Here is a 20,937-nt window from a genome sequence, read left to right as displayed (position 1 = left end):
AAAAAAAAAAAAAAAATGCTCAGAACCTTAAAGTTCATGGAGGTTGAGGGGGTTCCCTGCAACAAAGCTGACACAGCCATGTCCAGGGTTCCTCTGGATGATGTCCTCTTAACTGGATCCAGCCCAGCTGTTGCGAGATCCTTGTGGTTCTGACCCTACACTTGGCTAAATACCCCAAGAAGCCTCTGGTTGTCCTGCCATCCTGGGGCAGGGATGGATATGCTGGGGGGAAGTGGGGTGCCTGGTTTCTGCATGCACAGGGCAGGTTCCAGCCCCAGGTCCTTGGGGTTGGCAGGTAAATGGAGACAAAGTGCCTAGCACTGAAGCCAGACGAGGGGAGATGAGAAAATGGCCAGGCAGGGCCCCCACTGGCATGTACTGCTCTCTAGCACTTGGAAGCATGGAGGGGGGGGTTCTTGAGCTGGAATAAGAGGGGCACCAGACTCAGCCTAGAAAAGGCCAGAAGCCCTCTGAGCTGTATGGAGGGCTGGTTAGAGGGAGAAGGTAGACCTCACAAGATACTGAAGAGAGGCAAGGTCTCCGTTGTCTACCAGGGTAGAAGAAAATAAGATTAACGCTTTGTCTCAGGAGACAGGAGGGCAGACCAATGAAGGGCTTTCTTCCTCAGGTGAGGGGGAAGTCTCTGTATATCTGAAGCCAGGGAGCCAGCAATGAGAGACAGGAGTGCCCACACAGGCACAAGGTCCCCCTTGAGCCCCAGGTATGGGTAAGCTGGGGGACTCCCTCAGAGGTCCCTCTACTACCCACCCTCAGGAGGTCCTGAGGGAAAAAGGAGTCCAAGGGAAGCCACGCCCAGCAGTGGCGTGGGTAGCAAGGAAAGAGGAGGGACAGGGATGCCATTTCCTTCCTTTTCTGTACCTCAGTCTCCTCTAGAAGAGGAGATGACTCACCCAGATTAGACACTCAGACCTTGCTACTCTCAGCCAGTAAGGCTCGTCTGAGACCATACAACCTGGTCCTTCCTGAGAAGGGATCTGTGGCTCCTAGCAGGGCAAGAATGGGAGCTGGGTAGGCCTGGCACGGTGGCTCATGCTTGTAATCCTAGCATGCTGGGAGGCCAAGGCAGATGGATTGCCTGAGCTCAGGAGTTCGAGACCAGCCTGAGCAAGAGTGTGATCCTGTCTCTAAAAATAGCCAAGTGTTGTGGTGGGTACCTATAGTCCCTGCTATTTGGGAGGCTGAGGCAAGAGGATTGCTTGAGACCAAGAGTTTGAGGTTGCTGTGAGCTATGACACCATAGCACTCTACTATAGAGGGTGACAAAGTGAAACTCTGTTTCAAGAAAAAAAAAAAGGAAAAGAAAAAAGAATGGGAGCTAGGTCTGAGAAGCAGCTGAGACTTAGAGCAGCTCCCAGACCACAGAACCAGCCAGAGGGACTGTGGCCCCTGTGGAAGTAGTGGGGGGTACTGAGAGGCCATGCTTGGGCCAAGTGGAACAAGATGGTCAGGGTAACAGCTTTCTTGGCCTCAGTGTGCTGCAGCACCCCTGGCCTGTTGTGCATGGGTGGCAGGAACCAACAGGTTTTGTGAGAGGAGACCTTTCCTAGGCCTCTTCTACAGTGCTGGGAGATAATGAACAAGCGGCCTGGTACCCAGCCTGAAGTGACGATGTTGAGGATGGGCAGGAACTGGGGACCAGGACAGTGGACCTGAGAGAGCTGCCCAACCCCGGGGCAACCACCAACTGCTGCTGCTTAGAGATCATGACATGCCAACCCATGTCCCCCTGGTCCCCAAGAGCTGTGCTCGGTCTCACCTGGCCCTACCCTCGGCAGGCTGGCCGTCTACAAGGGGTCTCTGAGGGATGGCCCCAGTTGCAGGGGTCTTGGCAATGACCACGGTCTTCAGGTCCTGCAGCGAGGCCCTCAGCTGGTTGTAGATGCGCAGGAAGTGGAACTTCTCATGGGGCAGCACGAAGATGGCAGTGACAAAACGGTAGCCCACGAGCAGCTCAAGCACATGGCCATCGGCAAAGGCACCCCGAGGCTGGGTGCAGCTGCGTGTGGGGTCCAGCAGCACAGTGGAGAGTGGCACACGGCTGAGCTTGAAGCTGTTGCGGTTGCGACAGTTGTGGGTACCACGGTTGGGCATGGGGTTGAAGTCAGCCTTGATGACGTTGAGGTGCTGGGGTGTGAGCAATAGCCAGTAGGGGATGGCAGCAGACTTGACTGCCTCGGAGGGCGCACAGCACGAGCGTCTCACAGCTGAGCAGAGCGTGCAGCTGGCCCACTCGATGTTACCGGAGTAGTCTCCAGCGGCCGTCTGCACCATGCGCTTGTCACTGTAGACCAGGTAGACGGGGAAGCAGCCCTGGCTGCGCTCCTGGCAGCCGCCAGCCACTTTGTAGAAGGTCAGCAGCTGGCGCAGGAACTCTTGTAGGCTGGTGTGGCTGCCATAGAGGATGGGGCTGCACAGCATGGCCATGTGTTGTGGGGCGAAACATGAGCGCAGGTCCACGTGGAAGCCATGCAGGTTTGCGGCATCCGAGATGATGAAGAGCGTGTTCTCGCTGTGCCGCACCTTCAGCACCAGGCACAGCTCCGGCATGAGGAAGCCGAACTCTGTGAGGTCACCATGCGGGAAACAGAAGACAAAGCGCAGGGATGAGAGGATGTGCTGGCTGCTGCCCCGAGACTCCTGGTGTGGGATCTCGAAGACGGCAATGCCGAAATCGGTGAGTACGAGGCAGGCAGCAAACTGGCGGATGCTGCCCTGCACGTGGATCAGGAAGCACCATAGCACCTTGAGGATGCGGATGTGCTCCAGCAGGAAGTCCTCATCAGCACCCAGGGCCCACTCCAGGGCTAGGCGCTCCTCCTCGGCCTCTTCATCCTCTTCTTCCTCCTCTTCCTCTCCCCGGCCTCCTTCTTCCTCTTCCTCTGTGTCTGGGGGCCCCATCTCAAAGTAGCGGTTCTCAGCAACATCCTCTTCCTCATCCTCATCATCGTCCTCTCTCTGTCTGGCCTGGCCCTCCTCCCGCTGGTTAGCGGCCTCGATCCAGGCGGGCAGCTGCCGTTCAATGGCCTGCCGGATCAGCGTGCTCAGGCGCTGGATGAAGTCCTGGTTGGTGGCCGTGTAGCCAATGCAGGTAAAGGGCAGGAAGATGATCTGGCCAGATCCGGGAACCACCTGGACCTCTGGCTCTGCATGCTCCGGGCTGCATAGGAGAGGCCAGTGCAGGGTCAGGCTGGGTGAGGACAGTCCTGCCTCCCACGTCCAGAGCCTGCTGCTTTACCTTGCCCCAGGGAACCAACCTGCGGGTCTCCAAACCTCCTACACAGCTGAGCCTACTTCTGGGACAAGGGTCCTGGTGGGGAGCCAAAGCACTGACCACAGCAAGGCTGGGGTCCCATGCTTCCAGGGGCTTGGGCCACAGGCACCCAGTGCAGCTCTGCTCTGGGCTTGGGACCCTCTTACTCTGTGACCCTGGGGAGTGAGGGGAGAGTGCTGGGGAGTATTAGGGGCAGATGAGGACTCTGCAAACTGTCCTAGTGTCACACTGCACAGACCACACTCGTTCCTACTACAGAAGTGCCCCCCCAAGATCTCTTATTCACACACTGCCATGAGCCCTGGTGGAGCATGCTTGCAATAAAGTTTCCCTTCAGGGGCGCCCAGTGGCCTTTAGGACAGGGAAGTGGGCTGGGTAGGCCTTAGGACTTTGGCTTTTAAATTCTAGCTCTTCTTGGCCAGGTCCGGTGGCTTATACCTATAATCTTAGCACTCTGGGAGGCCAAGGCAGGTGAATTGCTTAACCTCAGGAGTTCAAGACCAGACTGAGCAAGAGAGAGACCCCATCTCTGCAAAAAATAGAACCAGCTGGGTATTGTGGTAGGCACTGTAGTCCCAGCTACTTGGGAGGCTGAGGCAAGAGGATTGCTCAAGTCTAAGAGTTTGAGGTTGCTGTGAGCTTGACACCACAGTGCTCTACCCAGGGAGACAGAGTGAGACTCTGTCTCAAATATAAATCAAAATCAAAATCAATCAATCCTAGCTCTTTTTGGCCACTGCAGCCCTCGTATGTAGGACGAGAGTTGGGAAACTTCTGTAAAGGGTCAGAGAGTAGGATTTTAGAATTTGTGGGCCACTCTTATGCATGTGATCTTTTTTAAACAGATTTTAAGGAGTGCAGTGGCTCATGCCTGTAATCCCAGCACTGTGGGAGGTGGGTGGATTGCCTGAGCTCACAGGTTTGAGACCAGCCTGGGCAAGAGCAAGACCTCCTCTCTAAAAATAGCTGGGCATTATGGCGGGTGCCTGTAGTCCCAGCTACTTGGGAGACTGAGACAAGAGAATTGCTTGAGCCCAAAGAGTTTGAAGCTGCTGTGAGCTATGACACCACAGCACTCTACCAAGGACAACACAGTGAGACTCTGTCTCAAAAAAAAAAAAAAAGCCTTTAAGAACACAGCTGTCTTTCTTAGCTCACAGAATGTACAAAACAGGCTGTGGGGTTTGGCACCTATAGCACAGTGGTTACAGTGTTGGCCACATACACCGAGGGTGGTGGGTTTGATCCTGGCCCAGGCCAGCTAAAAATCGACAACTGCAACAAAAAATAGCCAGGCATTGTGGTGGGTGCCTGCAGTCCCAGCTAGTTAGGAGGCTGAGGCAAGAGAATCACTTAAGCCCAAGAGTTTGAGGTTGCTGTGAGCTGTGACGCTATGGTACTCTACCGAGGGTGACATAGTGAGACTGTCTCAAAAACTCCAAAAAACAAAAAAATGAAAAACAGGCTATGGACCAAACAAGCCTTGATCTCCCAATCCCTTGTGTCATGAGGGGTTTAGGGATTCAAATTTGGAAATGGACTAAAGAGTTTATCTCATCTGTGTTTATTTAAAGGAAGAAAATAGTACCGTGGGACTTCTGTGAACAGACTAGTAACAGAATTGAACTGGTCACTACTAGCCTGCTGCAGAGCGCATGCAACCAGGCTCAGAATGCCGTTCCCATCTCTTCCTTACCTGGCACCGCCAACAGCTCCAGGCACGTCTCTTAACTCATCAGAAGTTGGCTGATGGAGAAGGAAACACAGTCAGCCCCCACCCGCTGCAGTCAGCCCTGGCTCTCACTAGGTGCCAGACCCTGAGCCAGCCACTGTGCCCTCCCTTACCCCCTTAAGGAGGCATCTCACCATTCCCATGATCCACTCTGGGGCCTGGAGCTGCATTATCCTGCCAGGACACAGCAGAGCTAGCATTCCCACCTCATCTGCCTGACTATAACCCACCCTTCCAACCTGGGGCCAAGGCCTCTTGCCACTCTCTAGGGATGTAGTGTCCAAGGGCTCCTTCTGCCACCCAAGGGTCCAGGTGGACAGTCTACCAATTTGGTCCAGCTCGAGCTAGCCAGCAGTGCATACAATGAATAGAGGTAGAACAGCCCTAACAAGGTTCAACAGTCTCTGTGTAGGGGGTAAGACCGAGGGCTAGGGAACCTCTTGCTGTGTGACCCTGGGGAGGGTGACAAGAGTGCTATAGAGTGCTGGGAACAAAGCAACCAGTGTCTGAAAACCATCCCAGTGTCACATGGCCATGACCCAGTGCTGCTGCACAGATGGGGCTGGAGGGAAGTCCAGGCACACAGCAAATGGGCCACTCTTGCTTTCCTTCCTTCTCCCACGACACAGGAAGGGGCTCTGGAACCCCTAGCAGCAGCCACAGAGGAGGTGCTGGAGTCATACTATGTCCCAGACCACTAGGGTGACATGTGAGAAAGGCAGAATGGCTCCAGGGTGGCAGGCAGTGGAAGAGAAACTCTTCCTGATGGGGTTCCCCCACCAAGGGCCTTCAGAACTGCCTTCCCCAGGGAAGTCTGCTCATGGGGACTCAATGATCATCTGTCCTCCATCTGCCCCCCAGGGTCCAGTGAGAGAGAACTGCTTGTTCTCACTGATAGAGGGAGAGGGGGAAAGGGGGAGGAGAGAAGAGAGAAGAGAGGAAGAGAAGAGGGGGAGGGGAAGGGAAGAGAGGGGAGGAGGGTAGAGAAAGGGGGGCTGGCGGCGGCAAGGGAGGGAGGGCTGAACACAAATCCTTAAACGGTAGATTTGCCAATTCTTAACTAGAGACACATGTCCAAAAGAAAGACCATGTGTGCAAAGCAGAGTACACCAAACCCTGGGAGGATCTGTAGCAGCTCCAGCTAAGCTACTTCCTACTGCAGACAACCTCAGGCAGAAGAGTTTGACTATAGAGGTTAACAGTCCCTAGAAGCAGAAGGGCATTACCTGTCCTGCAGGGATAGACTCCAAGGAATCAGAGCATCCCCGGGCAATGGGCCGGTCTTCTGGAGTCAGACTGTCAGTGGATGAAAGGCTGCTGGCCAGGGCCTCCTCCTGCACGAACATGATTCCTGGAGAGACCAGGGAGGCAGTGGGGTGGGCGGGGTGGGGAGAGCAGCTGTTCAACAAAGAGGGCTGGGCCCTTAGGGCTATCAGCACGGCCAGGGGCTAGCCAGACCCCAAAACCCAGCCACAAAGATTAGAGAAGGAAATGTTAAAACTGAAATCTCAAAAAACCTCAAGAGAGTAAATGACTGCTTAATCTCATCTCAGGGTAGGCAGAGTATCTGAGCATAAAGTTCTATAGACAAATTTTTTAAAAATGAAGATAAATTAGTGTCAAATGAAATGAGAAAAGGGGTTTGTAATATTTGATAAAGGTTTGTTTTTGGTCTATAAAGAGCTCTTACAGAGCCTTACAAAATTGGGGGAAGGTTAGAAACCCCATTAAGAGACTGTGAAGGACATGAATTCCATAGAATGGCTAATAGATATAACGTGAATGTTCACCCGCACAGGTACACAAAGAAAGGCAAGTTCAAACCAGAGACTAGTTTTGTCTCTTACTTTGGCAAAGGTCAGACTGCAGCCTGGTCCCAGCTCACTGGGCAGAGGTGGGGTGCTATCTGGCCCACCCATTAGGTGAGCAGAGACCAAGAGCCTTAACCATGTTCACTCCTGGAGAATTTTCCCAGGCAATAACTACACATGACCCATCCCCAGATCTGACATCTTTGCAGGGCTCACAGATACATGCAGGCCATGGCTTCCTCCAGGGCTGCTGAATACAGCCTGAGCCTGCGCCCACAGGCCATTCCCACTGACTGCCACCTCCCATGGACAATGGCACTCCATGCATCCTGGAAATGCAGGGTGTCTTTAAACACTACTGAGACTATTTAATGAAATCAGCCTATCTGAACCCCTTAGTTCACTCCAGATAATTTGTAGATCGGTTGAGGGTAAACCTTTGTTAATGTGTTCCTAATTGCAGCTAGCTGTGTGAGCAATGAGCCTCAGCCCCCAGATATGCCGCTATCTATGAGGAGCCAAGCCTGTCTTCACAGGCTGGCTTTACCATCCGTTACCACAGCCCACTGCAGTGACCCTGAGCACTCAACGTCCTAACGTTATGAGACATTTATCTACCTCTGTGACTGCCCAGGACAGGACAACTCACATAGCCCAGGTCCTCTGCCATAGACTGGGGAGGCAGGTGGCCCAAGCCCAGCATCCCTATGAAGCAAAGCAGCAGGGGCTATGCACAGGCAGGTCAGCAAGCACACAGCCACACACGAAGCACCCTGACAAGGCCTTCCCCCACCTTCCAGGCTTTTGCCTGTGCTGCCATTCCCTCCTGGAATCCACCCTTTCCCCATCTCCATGTTCAAATGCTACCCATCCTTTGAGAGTCACCTCAGACAGCACCTACACTGTGGACTTCCCCTAACCTAAACCTTCTACAAATATTCTCAGGTCTTAGCTGCCCTGTTCTCCCCTAGGGATACAGGTCATCTCCCTATGTGGCTCCAAGTTCTTCAGGGGCACTGTCCCAATCATCTTAGAGGCCCCACTAAATATGCAGAAAAGGGAAGCCCTTACCGATGACCACTTTTGGGGGCCTAAGAGCGGTGCTAAGCACGTCCCCAGCATTAGCTCACACATGCCTCTCATTATTTACCACATTTCATCAAATCTAAGATGCAGGGATGTGGTGCCATCTTGGTCTTAGCAGGTGTCCACAGGTTTCCCATGACTCCATCAGGTATACCAGTTGGGTGACAGCAACTATGAGACGCCACTGACTGAAAGATGCATCTCAATTTCAGAGAAGTCACAAGGCAGAAATGTGTGCATCTTAGAATCGATGAAGTAGGGTGTATCCATGTTAAAGGTGAGTAGACAGCTTCAGAGAGGCTACAAGTTGCTTGAGGTCACATGGCCAGGAAGTTGGGATGCAAACTCAGCTGACTGCCCCCAGGCCCGCTCCTAACCACCTCTCTACGTAGCCTTCTCTTAGCTGCAGAGCTGGTATGAGAATCAACTCTGGCATTTTGCCTGTCAGCCCCCAAGGCATGACAGCTAGCTAATAGTTCCCATGGTGACCAGAGGCCAGGTGTTGGTGTTTTGGGGACAGTGCCTCCATTTAGGCAGGCCCCTGAGCAGCCAGTTCCTTTGCAAGTAGGTGCCCTGCTACAGAACCAGGCAGCGGGTAACAGACATCGGTTAGTAAAGCTGCTCCCACCTGGGAGAAATCCCTGTCCGTCCAGGCAAGATCCAATAACATGGCTGAACACAAACACGCGTGGATGCCTCTACAATAGTGAGAAAAAACCATTTTCTTGTCTTTACCCCTCAAGCCCTGTTTGCACACGAGGAAATGTGGACAGGGACAGTCCTTCCTTCCTGGACCATGGCTTGTACAAACAACTGGTCAGAAGAGGCCATTCAGTGGATGGAACGGGGGATACAGAAGAGTCCTCGATGAGGGTCCGACCTTTGTTGTTTCTCACCAAAAGGAAAGAGATGTGCACGCACACAAAGACATCCACTACGGTTTTATTTATAAGAGGTGCAATACTGGAGACAGCGTCTAGGAGTCCAGTGACTAGGGGTGGGGGGAACAGACGACAGAGTGCCACTCTGTGGAGTGTCCCCAGGGCATGGAGGGCAGTGAGGAAGAGGGAGCTAAGGCTGGTGCTGAGGCTTCCCTGCCAGAGTAGGGAGCTGCCTGCAGCTGCAGGCTTGGGGATACCTTACCCTGCCCACTGTCAGCTCAGTCTCTGCTTGCTCCTTCACTCACCAGCAAATGCTGAAGGAACCACTGCATCCCTGGCCTCAGGGACCAGATTTATCTCCCTATTTCCAGAAGCCTACCATCCCATGGCTCCTCCACAGGGTCACCAGTGATGTGGGGCCCAGAGAGGAGCTTGGCCCAGCTACAGGAGGCAGGGTCAGGGGTCAGAAGAGCTTCCTCACAGCAATGCAACCCTCTTCCCCTTTTATGTAAAAAAAAAAAAAAACCAAAAAATTTTCAAGTCAAGAGTTTCACAAAAAGCTGGGCACTTTTAATCCTAGCACTTTGGGAGGCTGAGGCAGGAGGATCACTTGATACCATTTCAGATCAGCCTGGGCAACTTAGAGAGACCCTGTCTCTACAAAAAAATACATATACATATATATATGTGTGTGTGTATATATATATATATATATATAAAGAGCCTGACAAAAGCAAAAAGGGCAGTCACTCTGGCATCTAACCCACCGTTCCATGCTCATAAATGCTCTTCTGCATCTCACGGTCACAACCTTGGCATGCTGCTTGGCATCAGACCTTCTGCCTAAATGTGAGCACTTGTCTCTTTTCCTGCCAAGTCCTCCTCTCCCTGCTGGGATGGCTGCAGGGCATCTGTACCATAGCTGACTCTCCCTCTCCACCCCTGTTTGAGCACTGCCCGTGTTCTGGCAGCAGTGAGCATTTCACCTCCCCATCCCCGGTACTTTATCCCTCTAAGAGAAAATCCCCACCAGTGGGGTTACCAGGTCAAGGGGTAGAAATGTTTTCTGGCTCTTAAAGCATAGGGTCAAAATGTTTTCCCAAGACCTCACACCAAGTTCTGCGTCTCCAGGAGCCTGGGCAGGCGGCGTTCTTTCCTGTGTGTCCCGAGCCTCGGCTCCACTCGGGACGGCACACCCTCCCTTCTTCCGTGGGGGCTGGGCCAGCAGACACGCTCATGGGACCTGCTTCACTCACTCATCTCCGAGGATGCCTGGGTTCAGAGGTGAAAGCCCTTTGAAAACGCTTAGATAGTGGGCAGATGAAAAGGACTGGTCTTCCATGGGTCCACAGGGACACACAGCCCATCTCAGACCCACAAACACTGTATTTTGGGGCTGGGTCATACCATGAGAGCTACAGGGATAAGGCAATGATAAAAGAAAGCTCTCCACGCAGGGATCAGGGCTCCAGACTCAATAAAGTAACAAGGCCTGGCTTCCCATTAACAAGGAGCCAACTTGTCCGTGCTGCCAGCAGGGAACAGGTCCCATGAGCCAACAGCCCCAAGCCTGTTCACAGGGCAGCCTCAGGGCCCATTGGACACCCCATGGGATCCTAGAGGAACTGGATGTGGGCATCAGAGCAATTGTGAGTCTTCATCAAGCATACAACAGAACTGAAATCAGGCTGGGCACTCCCTACCATGTGTCCCTCAGAGGAGCCAACGTGTAGACGGCACTGCCCTCCCTGTGTCTGGCCCTGCAGAGGAAGCAGGTGTGGACATCTCCCCCAACCCCAGCCAAGGGGCCCAGACAGGGCTGTGTGCTCCACTAGGAGCAAGATCCATGTAAGATTACCTTGGTTGGAGAGGATGGGCTGAGGCAGGGAGGCAGAGGTGGGAGCCACAGTGGGAGGGGAGCTGCTGGGTCTGACACCGGGGGAAGCTGAGAGCCGGGAATCCTCACCAACCTGAGGAGGAGTGCTCAAGTCAACCAGGAGAGAAGAGATAGCTTAGGAAGAAGAGAACTTGACAAGGCTAGGGATGTGAAGAGAGAGGAGCTCAACGGTTCTCGTAACAGGTGAGGCTGAAGATGTGTCACCTAATCCTGACAGTAGGTACTATCTGTGGGGTCTCCTCTTGACCCCACAGATGAGGTCAGAGACTGTGACTTGCCCAAGGTCATGCAGCCAGGGAGTGGAGCAGCTGGGACTCAGTGGTCCTGAGCAATCCAAAAGCCTACCCCTCCACTGCCCCCATAAACACCCACCTTCTTCTCTGGGTTGCTCAGTTTGGACTTGACCTCCTTGGCTTTCTGAATTGCTTTCAGTACTTCCACAGTGTCCAGCTCCTTCTCTGTGGTCACTGTGTCATCCAGACACACCTAGAGAGAGTCCAGAAAGTGGCTACCAGCACAAGGACCAGCAAGTATGGTGGGAAGATGGTGGGGCCCTACTGCATGGGCACAAGCACTGCTGTGGGCCAGGCTTCATGAGAAGCCTGCAGGCTCAGTGTGCTGGGAAGCTCCTTACACACACAGAATTGAGCTGGCAGTGCCTTAGAGACCCAAGGAGGTCCCACTCTGCCTAGTCTACCTCAGAGAGTCTCCCTCCAAGAAGGGTAGGCAGCAGCCTCTTGGGTGGCTGGGAGTGGAAGGGGATGACTTGAAACTATGCCTCTGGTTACAGGCAGAATGCAGATTGTCAAAGATTGTGGGGAGAGCCTTCTGGGCAGAGGAACCGGAAGGTAAAAGCAGAGAGTGGCGGGAAAGAGCAGGGACTCATGGGCTAGCTAGCTGGTAGTCAAGGGGGCAGTATGGTTGAACAAGGGAAGGATCCAAGGGCCTGGACAGAAGGTGATACCCTGTGGCCTGAGAGCCTCCAAAGCATCTGGAACCCAGGAGAAGAGGAGGACATGGAATTTTTTTTTTTTTTTGAGACAGAATCTCACTTTGTCACCCCCTTGGTAGAGTGCTGTGAGATCATAGCTCACAGCAACCTCAGACTCCTGGGCTTAAGAGATTCTCTTGCCTCAGCCTCCCCAGTAGCTGGGACTACAGGCACCTTCCACAACGCCTGGCACACTCGGCTATTTTTATAGATGAGGTCTTGCTCTGGCTCAGGCTGGTCTTGAACTAGTGAGCTCAGGCAATCCACCCACCTTGGCCTCCCAAGTGCTGGGATTATAGGCGTGAGCCACCATGCCCAGCCTAGGAGATGGCATCTTATGAAGACTATCTTGATGACAGTGTGGAGAAAAGGGCTCTTAGGGCAGAAAAGAGGGTGTAGGATGCAAATAGACTCCCAGATATCCTCTTCTCTGGGATCTGGGGAAAACAGAGGCTCCAAGGGCCTGTTGGGAGAGGGATAAGGGAGGGGAACAGCTCAAGGCTGAGGAGACAGTGGACCCGGCTTGATGACAGGTGGACACACACAGCCAGTGGCAGCAGGCAGCAGACTGGGCTATGCTGGTAGAAGCAAACCATTTAGGTTTGCAGTCAGACACTGGCTACAAGCTGTCCAGGAAACAAGATAATCTCAAGTATCTCATTTCTGTCCTTTGCCTAGGATAAACAATGCTATTTGTTAAAAGTTGAAGACAGGACTTCCACAGAATTGTGCCTCTTTGCTTGTGGGGAGTCCTCCTGGCCCATGGCCCTGATAGCGGCATCCTGTTAGCCAAAGGGGTAGGATGTGCAAGGGAGCTTTTTCCTGGGGACAAATGACTTCCCAGAACTGAAAGGCCTTCGAGGGCCAGGTGTCCTTCTGAAACAGGCAAACAACAGGCCTCCTCATACTCTACACCCTATCTCCCTGGGTGACTGTGGCAGGGGCTTACCTCAGAGGCCCTCTCTCCAAACTGAGCGAGCACCTTGGTCCGGTAGTCAGGGATGATGCTCAGAGGGTTGTTCAGCAGAGCCACGTTCTCCAGACATGGGAGGCTGCCTATGCTCCTGACCTCCTCCATCTGCAAGGCACGAGTTCCATTCTCTTTGGTCCCTTCTCTCCCACTTCAGCAACACACGAATATGTTTGATGGTCTCTTTTTAAATGAAAGGAATCTTAACATTCTTTTTTAAAGTGATAAACAGCAAGGCACAGAAATCCCACGCGCCTGAGACCCTCCTGTGACGCGGCTCACCTGCTCAATCCTGTTGCTGCTGAGGTCCAGGCTGACCAGGGAGTAGAGCTTGTGCAGGCCACTCAAACTCTCCAGGAGGTTGCCCGCCAGGTTCAGGGTCTTGATGTTGCCCAACTTGGTGTGAACCCCTTCTAAGGAGGACAGCTTGTTGTAGGACAGGTCCAGGTGCACAAGGTTGTACAGGTGCTGCAGCAACATAGGGAACAGGGCAAAATGGCTCGGGTCAAGCCTCCAAAGAAAAGAAATTGGTGCCAATGGCACAATGGGCCCTCCAACCCAAGCCACCCAATTCCGCAAGTCTCCTTGATGGTTGCTGGGAAGGGAAGCCCCATTTCTCCCCTGCACATGCCACAGTACAGGTGTATCCCTATAGACAGGCTGGGGTAGACACGGAAAACAAGGCTGCACATCTCCAGAAAAGAGTTACATCACCACACACACGGTTTGTATTTACTCATCTTTTCATCTTTTCTAATTCTTTGGAACTAGAGCAACAATCACTCAGTAGATCACTGGGACCTTAACAGTGGGGGCAGCCCCTGCCCTTATAAACTCCTGGGCATGGCCAATTTCCCAAGGCTGTGACAGCCTCCTGAACCCGCATAGCAGGACTTGGAAGCACCTACAAGTAGTGCTCGTCTCCAAAAACAATACCTGCAGATTATCCACAATCAGCAATCCATTGTGACTCAGGTCCAGGAACTCAATCTTCGGGATTAGTTTCTTATGAAAGAAAAGAACATCCGATGTTACTCGAGGAGGCTGGACCCTACACAGTCCCCGCACACAGTGGAGGGACAGCCCAAGACTCTCACTCCTGATCATAGACTCCAGCTGTCTGTCCCCACAACACATCTGAAAGAACGTTGGGTGCTACCCACTGTTTACAGAACATTTGGCTGATGAAAATGACACATAGCAAGGTCCCAAACAGAAAAGGCAATCTTTACGTCAATCCTGCCCACACCTACTGAGCAGTACAAATATAGGAACCACACTTTCACTGCCCAAATACCCTCTGGATATCACTCTCACATGGGCACATTTGTCATCTTTGGAGTGGTTTTTTGCTCTACTCCTTGGGATCAAATGTCATCACTTACTATTGTTCTACTATATCAAAAGTACTATAAAGTATATGCAATTAATATGCTGTATTTGCTTGCAAGGAGTACTTTACTAAATTTTAAGTAGTCCCATTTTGAGATTAACTTAAAAGTTACAGGCAATGCACAGAACACTGGATACAGGTTTTCTGTGGTCCTTCAATGAAAAACCAAGGCAAACACCCAATCTCAGGGTTTGGTTAGGCCAGAGAAGGCCCTAGCATCCCTCCCCTGAGAGCATACCACAGACTCGTCGATCTCAGAGATGCTGTTGTGGCTCAGATCAAGAGTGGTCAGTGCTTGCCAAGTGGGGATGACAGCAGTCACAGGGCCTTCCAGGGCTGTGCCTTCTGGCTCCCACTCATCAAATTCCAAAGCTTCAGGAACAAGGACTTCCTGCGTAAGAACATCTGTTGAGCACCATACTCAGGCCCTCACGCAATACTCACTGGGAATACAATCTTGCAAAATTAAAGGAAGGGCTGGAGCATATTTAGCATGTGGAAGTGAACTTGCATTAAAATGGGGCTTTTTGTATGTCTTTAAATGATTGTGAAATAACTGAAAAGCTCAGCCGCACAACAGCCACTTAGAATATGTTCTGGCCCTGCTTCAGGAGCAAATGCTTTTCAAGCCTACAAGGGCCTTTACTATACGCTAATGGCTGCTCTGGCATAAATCTCAGAAGCTGATGGTCAGAATTCATGGTGTTTCCAGGCAACTAACTAAGACTTCCAAGCTGACTATGTGGTCCTCACTCTGGACAGTGGGCCCTTTTTATTGTTCCTTCACAGGGATAAAGTCAACAGCTAAAACCAGGGTAGCTACATGGAGCCCAGAGACCACTGAAGGGAGGGAGATAGGCTGCCTCATTTTTTTTTTTTTTTTTGAGACAGAGCCTCAAGCTGTCCCCCTGGGTAGAGTGCCGTGGCGTTACAGCTCACAGCAACCTCCAACTCCCGGGCTCCAGCGAGTCTCCTGCCTCCACCTCCCAAGTAGCTGGGACCACAGGCGCCCGCCACAACGCCCGGCTATTTTTTGGTTGCAGCCATCATTGTTGTTTTGGCGGGTCCGGGCTGGGGATTCGAACCCGCCACCTTAGGTGTACGTGGCTGGCGCCTTAGCCAGTTGAGCTATAGGCGCCGAGCCAGGCTGCCTCATTTAGGCTTTGATGTCCACAAGACCTCTCCTCCTGTGATGGATCTTGACCTCCTTCAGCCAGGCAGCAAGGAGAGACTCAGGAAGACAAGATGGTCAATGCCCTTGCTCTATCTATAAGACAGAAACTTCACCAAATATTGATCAAATACCTTAAATCACAAAATAAGCCATCGTATGCTTTTTCTTTCTTTCTTTCTTTCTGTGAGACAGAGTCTCACTTTGTCACCCTCAGTAAAGTGCTATGCCATCACAGCTCATAGCAACCTCAAACTCTTGGGCTTAAGCAATTCTTTTGCCTCAGCCTCCCAATTAGCTGGGACTATGGGCACCCCACCACAATGCCCAGCTCTTTTTAGAGACAAAGTCTTGCTCTGGCTCAGGCTGGTTTTAAACCCATGGGCTCACGCAATCCACCTGCCTCAGCCTCCCAGAGTGCTAGGATTACAGGTGTGAGCCACTACACCCAGCCTCATTACATGCTTTTTCTATGCCTGGGAAGGATTTTAACATTACCAAGGTATAACTCATAAAAGAAAGAAACCTCCTACATTCCCAATTCAAATGTTTCTGTTGCTCACATACAAACAACAGGACCTAGTACTTCTACTTCAAGTCCATGGAAAACAAGATAGATGATTGCTAAGCCAGGGTTTGTTAGGGGTAGAGAAATGGTGGTATCAATCTAGCTAATACAGGTCCTGTCACTTACTACAGTTGAATAATTTGTTAACTAAAAACCAGTGATATTTTATTTGGGGGAGAAAAATCCAGTTTCCTAAAATGTCTTATTAACAACATTGATTTTCCTTTTTTCTTTTAAGAGACAGGGTCTCGGCTCGGCGTCTGTAACTCAAGCAGCTAGGGCGCCAGCCACATACACTGTAGCTGGTGGGTTTGAATCCAACCCAGGCCTGCCAAACAACAATGGCAATTACAATCAAAACATAGCCGGGCATTGTGGTGGATGCCTGTAGTCCCAGCTACTTGGGAGGCTGATGCAAGAGAATCGTTTAAGCCAGGAGTTGAAGGCTGTCATGAGCTGTGATACCAAGGGCAACAGCTTGAGGCTCTGTCTCAAAACAAAACAAAACAAAACAAAACAAAAACCCAACAAGGCCTCATTGGGTACAGTGGCTCTAACCTGGAGTCCTAGTACTCCGGGAGGCTGAGACAGGCATCTTACTTGAGCTCAGGAGTTCGAGACTAACCAAAGCAAGAGTGGGACCCTATCTCTATTAAAAAAAGAAAAGTTAGGGCGGTGCCTGTGGCTCAAGGAGTAGGGTGCTGGCCCCATATGCCGGAGGTGGAGGGTTCAAACCCAGCCCTGGCCAAAAACTGCAAAAAAAGAAAAGTTAGTCAGGCATTATCATAGGTGCCCAAAGTTTGAGCTACTCAGAAGGCTAAGGCAGAAGAATTGCTTGAGCCCAGGAGTTTGAAGTTACTATGACCTATGATGATGCCATGGCACTCTACCCAGAGTGATAGAGTGAGACTGTCTCAAAAAAAAAAAAGAGAGAGAGAGTGAGAGACAGGGTCTCTGTTACCCAGGCTGGAATGCAGTGGGTGATTGATTATAGCTCACTACAGCCTTGAATGCCTGCACTCGAGTGACTCTTCTGTCTCAGCCCCCCAGATAGATGGAACTAAAGGTGCAGTACTATGCACAGCTAACTTTAAACATTATTTTAGAGATGGGGTCTTGTTATATTGCCCAGGCTGGTCTTGAACTCCTTGCCTCAAGCTATTCTCCTGTCTCAGCCTCCCAAAGTGCTGGGATTACAGGTATAAACCACCCCAGGGCCAACAACATTGATTTTTGATAAAGATAGGAACTAACATGTCCTGGGATCTGTCAAGTGCTGCAAGGTCCCACATGAGTGTGTGGCTACCACAGGGAATGTCTGGCCTCTGAGTCCTGATAGACATCTAAGTGTCCATATCCGTCCTCTGTGGGAGGGACTACAGGCTGGGACCCTGCCCCAAAGACAGGTGCCCCAGGCAGGAAACAGGTGAAGCTTACCTTCATTGAGGTTGCTGAGAAGCGGACACTCATGGTGGCTAAGGTAGGCTTTGATGCCACCAGCCCTCGGATGTGCTTAGCATCACAGTGACTTATCTGGAACAAGGAAAAGCTGTGTCTCAGAAGTGGTATCCTTGCTTTATCAAAAGCACCAGAAAGTGGGTGGTCATCACCCACACACAAAGCAGAATAATAGGCAAGCCTGAATCCCTAGAGATAGCAGGCGACTCCAAATCTGTCTCTTTTTCCTGATGTGCAGTGGTGACCAAACATTCTCTGAAGTATCCAGCGAGAAAGGCACCTAATTTCTCACACTCACAATGAACCACAAATTCCATTTCTTTGTAAGAGCTGCTTGGGGCTTGTTAGGTAGACAGAAGGTGTGGGTCATAGAAACTAGAGCTGGAGAGCAAGCGCCTCCATAATGCAGTGAGTGTGGTGGCCTCTCCTGCTTGCCCAACCTCCAGCCCACCTCAGCTGTCCTGCGGTGAGGAAGAAGTGGTACAGCCAAAGCGCACTCCACAGAGCCACCTGCTCAAGCACCACCCACCCACCTATAAACCCAAATCTACAGAGCCTCCGCCTGGTGAGCAGGGGCTGGGCTGGGCTTTCCTCTCACTTCCCAGTCTTCACTCAGCCTGCAGTGGTCCAGGCACAGCATAAGTTTCCATCAAGGGGAGTGGTCTCAAGGTTTCTGGGACAAACCTAGAATGTTGTAGGCAGAATAGCCCAATGGGTAGCAGAGGCTCTAGAGCCAGACTCAGCTGAATTCAAATCTTAGCTTTCCCCTCAGTAACTGTCCTTATCTCCCCAAGCCTCAGTTTCTTCAACTGTAAAATGGGAATAAAAGTGCTCTCTTCACAGGGCTGTTGTGAAGATTCAATGAAGGAGAACATGGGGCACAGTACAGAACATAAAGCCATGCTCAAAACACATATGCTTTAAAACATCTGTTGGTATTCATTATTAACTCCTCTTTCTTTTAAAAAATGGTAATAATGGCTCAGTGCCCGTAGCACAGTGGTTATGGTGCCAGCCACATACATGGAGGCTGGCGGATCTGAACTCTGCCTGGGCTAGCTAAACAACAATGATGACAACCTCAACAAAAAACAGCCAGGTGTTGTGGCAGGTGCCTGTAGTTCCAGCTGCTTGGGAGGCTGAGGCAAGAGAATTGCTTAAGCCCAAGAGTTTGAGGTTGCTGTGAGCTGTGATGCCACAGCACTCTACCAAGGGCGACATTGTGAGACTCTGTCTCAAAATAAATAAATAAAATAAAATAAGCATTGAGAACCAAGAATCAATAGTGAGTAATGCGAAGTATTTCTTGTTAAGGGCGACACCCCTGGGGGCAGGGAACCCTTAAAGTCCTTTGTGGCTCTGCCTGGGCAAACAGAGATTTAGAATTGGTTCTCAGGATGACTTTGATCTGAACGATCTGCTCCCCCTGCCCTGTCTAACTATCCCTACCCAGGCCTGGGCAGAGATATGCAGATCAGCCAAGGACAGAATAGCCCAATTTCTCTGCCTGCAGGGGACCTGGGTTACCTACCCAGAATCTGCCACTTGGTACCAAATGTGAAAGCAACAGTGCCTTACAACTAAATCTGGACATTGATATCACAAACACTTACTAGGCAGAGTCAGAGCGAGAGGATGCCCATGCAGGGGGCCCTGCCTGCATTCCAGTGGCCCTGAGCCTTACCTCCACCTGATGAAGGGCCTTGAATATTGACAGATCAAATGGCAGAAGCTGCTCCTGAATGTTGCTGGTCCCAAAAGGTCCTTCTGTGCCGGAAACCTGAAGCCAAAGAAGTGGCTTGAGTCAGGGATGCCTTTGCAACCACCCCCATTGGCACATGCATTGGGCAGTGCTGCAGCAGCTGACAAGCCTGAGCCTTAATTAAGTTCAAGGTTTGAAGTTAATGGACATTGGTTATGACTGCCCCCTGGTGTCCGTAGCCAGCAGCACAGTGCCAAGAACAGGTGGCCGCCTCCAGCAGTGAGTTGTCAGGCCCTGTGCTGCGGGCTGTACCCCTGCCCCATCTGAGGTTCTCCACAGCTGAGATGCTACAGCTTTACCTTAAGGTACTTAAGGCGACAGGCGAAGTCCAGGATGTGCCCAAGGTCGGTCTTGGCATCTCCACTGGTGCATGTGGGCTTTCCCTGCTGCAGCTGCTCAGTGACCGCATAGAGCTGCAAGGGCCCGATGGCGAAGACTTCACCGGCCCCCAGAAGCTGTTCTCCTGCAACAGCCATGCCCTGAAGGATGTGTACCAGCCCTAGCCCCTGCCCTCATGCAGCCAGGGCATCTGCCTGCCAGGCCAACAGTCAACAGGCACATAGCAAGCATATCTTATGTATACCCAAACTGCATCAGGGCAAATCCATAGCCCTGCACATGTGGGGGAGGGGGGCTGCCTGCTGAGTGCACACTGGACACAGGCTACCCTAGACATCTACAAGAGGGCAGCATGCCATTCACCTTCCAACACCCCATCATAGGCACTTGGGAGTCTTAAAGTAAAGGACCAAGTCTTCAGACCTGGCTACAGGTAGGTAGGTAAGCAGACTTGGCTATAGTCCAGGTCCAGAGATTTGAGCAAGTTCAAGGAGAGGTCCCCCACTAGCACTCACTTGGCATAGCTTAACAAACTGAGTTCTGTGCCACTCTGGGCCTCTAGCTACCTCATAGGACTAGGCAAGTTGTGCCAAATATTTCAAGAACCTGTGGCTGCATACCTTTTTCAAAGAGCTCTTCGGCCAGTGCTGCAGTGATGCCATTTATCTCCTACAGAGAAAACAAACCCATCCTTAGAAAGTCCACCTACCCCAAGTCACTGTGATTTGCAAATTGCCTGCCGTCTACCCCCTCTGCAGTGGCAGTACTAGCTCTCTATAAAGTTAAACAAAATAAAGGAGAGCATAAACCTAAAACAAAGCAAGGAGCTTGGAAAGAGAAACTAAGCGTTTCAAGTTATATGGACACCTGAAATGTCTCCTCAAAAGTGGAACAGAAGCCAGAATAACGGCTGCAACTCCCAGCCCGTGTAGGCACTGGCTGAATGCACTAGAGCCCAGGAGGCCAGAAGAGCTGAGCTATGCCTAGGGCTCCCCAAAATGGCTCTGGGAGTCCCTAAGAGAGAGAGGGCCAGAGAGTAAGTTCTATTTCTTCTAAAAAAGAGGCTCCTAACACCCTGTGGGATGAAGGACCTCCCAGAGCCAACCCTCCCTGGGAATGACCATTTCCATTTTATCTCATGTTTCAAATGTGTCTCAGGAGAGCAAACACTTGTTCTCTTTTTGTGCTTGTCCCTTCCAGACACACAACAGTAACACTCAGATCCAGGTCACAAGAAGGAGGTGGGGAAGGACTTCTTTTTTATTTTTATTTTTTTTTGAGCCTCAAGCTGTCACTCTGGGTAGAGTGCCATGACGTCATAGCTCATAGCAACCTCCAACTCCTGGGCTCAAGCGATTCACCTGCCTCCGCCTCCCAAGAAGCTGGGATTACAGGCACCTGCCACAATGCCCGGCTATTTTTTTTGGTTGCAGCTGTCATTGTTGTTTGGCGGGCCCAGGCTGGATTTGAACCTGCTAGCTCAGGTGTATGTGGCTTGAGCCAGGACTTCTTTTTTAAATGAGGTAACAAAGGAGGTATGCCAAGGACAAGCCTTCAGTCACATGAACAGCTAACATGTTGGATCT

General features: G+C 51.4%; 1 protein-coding gene across 2 annotated transcripts in view; it reads right to left on the bottom strand.

The window, feature by feature from the left end:
- The window catches only part of NISCH (nischarin), a 39,318-nt gene that overhangs the window by 4,668 nt on the left and 13,713 nt on the right, over positions 1 to 20,937 (bottom strand). Inside the window, exons 4-16 of one of the 2 annotated variants that reach the window (XM_003789487.3) lie at positions 19,972 to 20,020; positions 19,312 to 19,475; positions 18,935 to 19,030; positions 17,230 to 17,325; positions 14,292 to 14,444; positions 13,597 to 13,665; positions 12,943 to 13,128; positions 12,640 to 12,768; positions 11,072 to 11,185; positions 10,661 to 10,772; positions 6,251 to 6,375; positions 4,989 to 5,038; positions 1,778 to 3,178 (exon numbers count right to left, since the gene is read on the bottom strand). In XM_003789487.3, coding sequence (XP_003789535.2) covers positions 1,778 to 3,178; positions 4,989 to 5,038; positions 6,251 to 6,375; positions 10,661 to 10,772; positions 11,072 to 11,185; positions 12,640 to 12,768; positions 12,943 to 13,128; positions 13,597 to 13,665; positions 14,292 to 14,444; positions 17,230 to 17,325; positions 18,935 to 19,030; positions 19,312 to 19,475; positions 19,972 to 20,020 — 2,744 coding nt within the window. Of the gene's footprint in view, positions 1 to 1,777; positions 3,179 to 4,988; positions 5,039 to 6,250; positions 6,376 to 9,504; positions 10,075 to 10,660; positions 10,773 to 11,071; positions 11,186 to 12,639; positions 12,769 to 12,942; positions 13,129 to 13,596; positions 13,666 to 14,291; positions 14,445 to 17,229; positions 17,326 to 18,934; positions 19,031 to 19,311; positions 19,476 to 19,971; positions 20,021 to 20,937 lie in introns of those variants that run through there. The other variant, XM_012804951.2, reaches the window with a different exon arrangement.

The sequence above is a fragment of the Otolemur garnettii genome, unplaced genomic scaffold (genome assembly GCF_000181295.1).
Source record: "Otolemur garnettii isolate 467f Iridium unplaced genomic scaffold, OtoGar3 scaffold00032, whole genome shotgun sequence".
NCBI lineage: Eukaryota > Metazoa > Chordata > Mammalia > Primates > Galagidae > Otolemur > Otolemur garnettii.
The sequence above is the reverse complement of the archived record's forward strand: the minus strand, read 5'-3'. Positions and strand labels throughout refer to the sequence as shown.